The sequence below is a fragment of the Tetrao urogallus genome (assembly GCF_951394365.1).
Source record: "Tetrao urogallus genome assembly, chromosome: 5".
Taxonomy (NCBI): Eukaryota; Metazoa; Chordata; class Aves; order Galliformes; family Phasianidae; genus Tetrao; species Tetrao urogallus.
Window position 1 is genome coordinate 59,290,604 of NC_136818.1, and position 3,465 is coordinate 59,294,068.

General features: G+C 44.0%; 1 protein-coding gene across 1 annotated transcript; it reads right to left on the reverse strand.

Annotated features, from left to right (window-relative positions):
* Window positions 1–2,145: 2,145 nt before the first annotated feature.
* PRLHR (prolactin releasing hormone receptor) lies at window positions 2,146–3,204 on the reverse strand (the record flags this gene model as incomplete). The annotated part of the gene is made up of 1 exon (XM_079535529.1): window positions 2,146–3,204. The coding sequence occupies one exon, from the start codon at window positions 3,202–3,204 to the stop codon at window positions 2,146–2,148; it is 1,059 nt and encodes a 352-aa protein (XP_079391655.1).
* Window positions 3,205–3,465: the final 261 nt, after the last annotated feature.

The window sequence follows — 3,465 nt, forward strand, 5'->3', positions numbered from 1 at the left end:
CCAACTCACTGCTAATCAGCCTTTGCAAACTGACAAATGAAGAACTTGAAATAGCACAGTTCCATAAAAGAAAAATCTCCAAAACTCAGGATTTTGTTGTGAAAGTCTTTTGTGTCAGTGCTCAGCGCTTTCTCTCAGTGCTGTACTCACTGCTCTTTTCTACAAAGCCCTGAAGCAGAAACTAAAAACCTCATTAAATTTGGTTGGTTTGTTTGGAAGATTGGTGGGTTTTGTTTTTGTTTTTTTTTCCTTTTTCAAAATCTCCAGTTATTCTGTATACTGAACTTGAAAGAGAACGATCTCCCAAAATTCAGTGAAAGCATTTTTCAGTAAGACACTCAGATGTCTAAACCATAATAAGCAAGGCAGCTATACTTAATCACTGAGTAAATGCAAACAGTGCCCACTTTAGAGAGGCTTCTCTGATTCAGTCTTGCTGTAATCAGCTTCTAATTTTCAATTCCTCATTGCAAGCAAAAGCACGGCTTGAAATTGCAAGGAAATTTGTGAAAAGGGATTTCAAATGTTTTTCCCAGTGTGTGTATTAGCATCTGTGTATTTTTTTAACTAGATTAGTTTACTGAATGTTGATGAGCAGAATGGTACTGTTTCACAGTAGGAATACATTTAGAAACCAGTGAAACCATAACCTATTTCTTCTCTCTCCTACCTTATCTATTTGCCATGCCTGGCAGCACACACATCTCTGGCCACACACGGTACAGTAAGTTCAGCCTGGCTGAAAAAGGACAAAACTACCCCCTGGTCTGTGCTTTTTCTATAGCTGGGATATCAAACAGCTCCTCACTTAATGTTATGGCTGGAAGAAGCCTCTTCAGAAAAGATGTCTGGTGTCACAACTTTTTCCCTGATTCTTATCAGTTATCTCAGATATTTTCAGTGCATACAGGAGGAAGAGACTAGAAATCATTTGTTCAATTATAGCTTTTAACTCCTTCCTTTGACTGAAAGGTGAATGTCAACGGAAATTGTTTCCTCCCAGGAGACTCCTTCAAAAGAGAGCTCTTACCACTCTGCTTTCTGACAAGCCTTTCTTCTCTTGGTCACACAGTGCTCATCACAGCTCAGTGACAACAGCCCCTTCTACCTACCATCTTTTGAAGTGTTCTTGAAGGCCCTATCAAGGTCTCTGGCTGCCTCTGGAGATCAAAGCTGATGGCAGCATTACCCATTACACATGTCAAAATCTGTTCCTCAAGGGAAGAGCAGAAAGCTTCTTGTCTGACAAGGCTATGCTGATCTCCATTGGCTGGAAACATGGTCACCTTGCTGAAGGGTCAGCAAATTGGGGTTATATGAGACAATGGCAAGCACACAACTGAATGTCTTGTGGCATATCTTAATATCCTCCTATTTCGATGAGTTTCCACACATTTTCCAGCCTGACCACCATGATGGCAGCATCAGCAAATTTACCAGGTGACTTAGCTAATCAGCTGTCGGTCACTGTGCATCAGCCACACCTCACCAAACAGCTTCACTCCTGCCTTGTTTGCCCTCTCCCAGCCCTGCAGCTCATCTCACTTTATGTCATGATACAGCTCCCAAGACACAGCAGCCATGGGATCTCACAGCAATGCTCCCAGCAGCCCTTATCCCTGATCACAGTGTCAGCTCTGCACAAAGGACACTTCAGAGAGCTGAGGCTGTTCATCATCATGACACTAATGGAGGAGATCTACAGGAATACCGTCAGTCTTTTCCTATGAAACTTATACTAGGGACTGTATTCTGGGTAGATAAACAGACTTAACTTTCACCCAGTCCAAAGATTTAATCCCCTCACTGGGGTATCCAGATCTTGTATTCATCACTGCTTCTCCCTGTTCCCACATCTATGCTGCCAATGACATGGAAACAAGATAGGAAGGATCCCTGCAGTTTACACAAGGGGATTTTTTTGTTCCAAGATCTCCACAGCCTCTAGTTCCCATCAAAGAAAAAAAGACATTTGGGGATATGATCTCTGCCTCTCCTTCTCCAGTATGGCTGGAAGTGCTGGGGAAGTCACCCATGGGACATGTGGTGTTATGACTGAGCCCCTAGTCATTAGCAACCAGAACTGATTAAAAGTGGAAATGACTTACAGTGTTGCAGGAAGTGCACTCCCACCAGCTCTTGTGTTTACAGCACCACACTGGCCATAATGCAATTTGTAGTGGGTCCAATTTTCTTCTTTCTCCAGGCAAACATTTTCTTCAGCTCCCCCCTAAAGCTGTCATGGAGCCAGGCGTAGAGGAAGGCATTGGTGCAAGCAGACATCATGGCAAACCAGTGGCATAGCAGCTGGATTAAATTGAAGTACTGCTTATCAATTAAACTGATATCTATATCCTTTACCACGTTGAAGATGTGCAGAGGCAGCCAACAGACTCCAAAGGCTGCCACCACCAAGACAAGCAAGCGAAAAGTCTTTCTCCTTCTTGCCCGGTCCCATTCAGCTTGGCCCTGGGTGACATTGCCTGGGACCACTCGGTTTTTCAGCTTGACTGAGATTCGCAGGTAGGACAGGGAGATGACAGCCAAAGGCAGCACGTAGGTGATGATGAGAGTGCTGTAAGCATAAGCCAAGCGATCTCTTTTCATATGGAACCAAAACTCCTCGCAGATGGAGAAGTCCAACTCTGGGAATTCCGCATGATAAGTGTGGAGCAAGGCTGGGGCAGCCAAGGTGCAGCTCAGCAGCCAAATGGCAGCCAGGATATAGGCACAAACAGGGATAGTGAGCCTCCTCCGGAATGGGTACACCATGGCATAATACCTATCCACAGCTATGACAGTCAAGGTGAAGACAGACACAAAGACAGTGACGGGTTGCATCAGGAACACAAAGTAGCACATGAAACGTCCGTACACCCATCCTCTGGGCTCAAAGGCATATGCGAGAGTCAGAGGCACACAGGTTGCACACATGAGCATGTCTGAGAAAGCCAGATTGCCTACCAGAAAGTTGGTCACATTGTGCATTTTTTTCGTTTTGCAGATGACATAAATAAGAAGATAATTCCCAATGACACCAATAAAAACTACTAGGGAGTAGCAGGGGATGATGAGTGGCTTGAAGGACTGAACAAACTGGAGCCCTGAGAATAAATTGCTGGCGTTGCTATGAATTGCAGAGAGAAAACTCTGGGAGGTTAAATTGTCCGAATTCATCATTTCCCTGCTTTTGTTGTCTGCCATCAGCTAAGTGAAGTAGTTACCACTACACTGCTCTCACACTCAATCAGTGAGGATAATGAATGGATTACTGGCTGTGCAGAGGTTGCCACATGGATAGTAAACAAGCATCTGTAAAAGCAAAAGGTGAAGTTGTAATCCTCGAGAGGCAGCTTTCAGCAGTTCCTAGGAAAAATCAAATACAGCCAATTTCCATTAAAGTCCTCCTGTATTTACCATTAAATCTAGGTTTTGACAGCATGCCACTTAATAAACATTTAATGC